We start from the raw sequence: 1,213 nt of genomic DNA on the forward strand, positions 1-1,213 counted from the left end.
CTTTGGCTTTAAGATTAATAAAGAAAAGTCATCTACGAATACTACATTAGTGATACTTGGATACGAGTTCACTAAAACGTCTATTGGAATTCCCAAAGATAAAGCTGAACAAATCAGGAAGCTACTACACTCAGAATGTGTAGATAGCGTAACGCGAGCGACGCACCAATTATCCTACTATAAAATGATCCACAGGGCGGGCGTTCGAAACTCGTTGACGAAGATTCGTCAAATACTACTTAAGACGAAACACGTAACGAACGTGGTCAGAGATTTAATTGATGCAGTCGACTCCCAATGGGAAATCGAACGAATAAGACCCTCTAAGGGCAACACGATAACGATTTATGTCGACGCATCGGATACACAAGCAGGGATGGTGGTCACGTACAATGACCAGCAAGTCATGGCAGAATCGATACCCTTAACGAAGACTTCGACAAACTTAGCCTCGTACAAGGAAATACAGGGAGCCTATAAGCTCCTAGCTAAGTACAAATCTGCGATTGACTTTATTGATAAGAAGGCGAGAAAAGTGATCGTCACGGATAACATGAGGCTGTGGCAAGCTCTCGAAAGACGAGAGGATCCAAGAAACGACCTGGAGGTCTACGCAGCCCGTATCCGGGCCTTGTATAAGGCAAGTTATCAACACATCCCAGGAGGCCAGAATCCGGCCGATTTTTATTCCAGGAGACACCGTCTCCCCTCTTAAAGAGTTTTTAATTATTCAATCATCATAATTTTTCCTCGTGAAAAGCAAAAGCATTTGAACATTGAACTGCACTTATACACTTGAACTTGGTTACTTATTCCATATGGTTGAGACTCGATCGACATTGGACGTACATAAAGAGGCCCGCAACATTATTCTTGAAGCGAATAAGAGCGGAAACATGGATGTGGTTAGGGTTCAGGCAATCCCGCCTAAGACATGGGGGGAAGTTTGCACGACCCTTGACTGTCAGAGACTACTTCAATACAACAGGGTACTACTGACGACATCGTTCATCAAAGAGTTAGAGGCGGTGATCGCGGCAAAGGAGAAGGCTGAACAGCCTGCCTTTACCCATCGCAAGATTCAGGAGGCTGTACCAGCGCAACCCGTACGACCACCAGTCCTCGATCTGACATCAGTACAGAATCAACAACAATCGATGAACGCTCAGCCAGTGTTGGAAGAAGTGTACTATTCCGACAGAAGCTCGGACGG

General features: G+C 45.1%; 1 protein-coding gene across 1 annotated transcript; it reads left to right on the top strand.

Annotated features, from left to right (window-relative positions):
• Window positions 1-184: 184 nt before the first annotated feature.
• Window positions 185-715, top strand: GNI_206150 (hypothetical protein; the record flags this gene model as incomplete). The annotated part of the gene is made up of 1 exon (XM_011135488.1): window positions 185-715. The coding sequence occupies one exon, from the start codon at window positions 185-187 to the stop codon at window positions 713-715; it is 531 nt and encodes a 176-aa protein (XP_011133790.1).
• Between the last annotated feature and the right edge of the window lie 498 nt (window positions 716-1,213).

The sequence above is a fragment of the Gregarina niphandrodes genome (assembly GCF_000223845.1).
Source record: "Gregarina niphandrodes unplaced genomic scaffold scaffold00123, whole genome shotgun sequence".
Taxonomy (NCBI): domain Eukaryota; phylum Apicomplexa; class Conoidasida; order Eugregarinorida; family Gregarinidae; genus Gregarina; species Gregarina niphandrodes.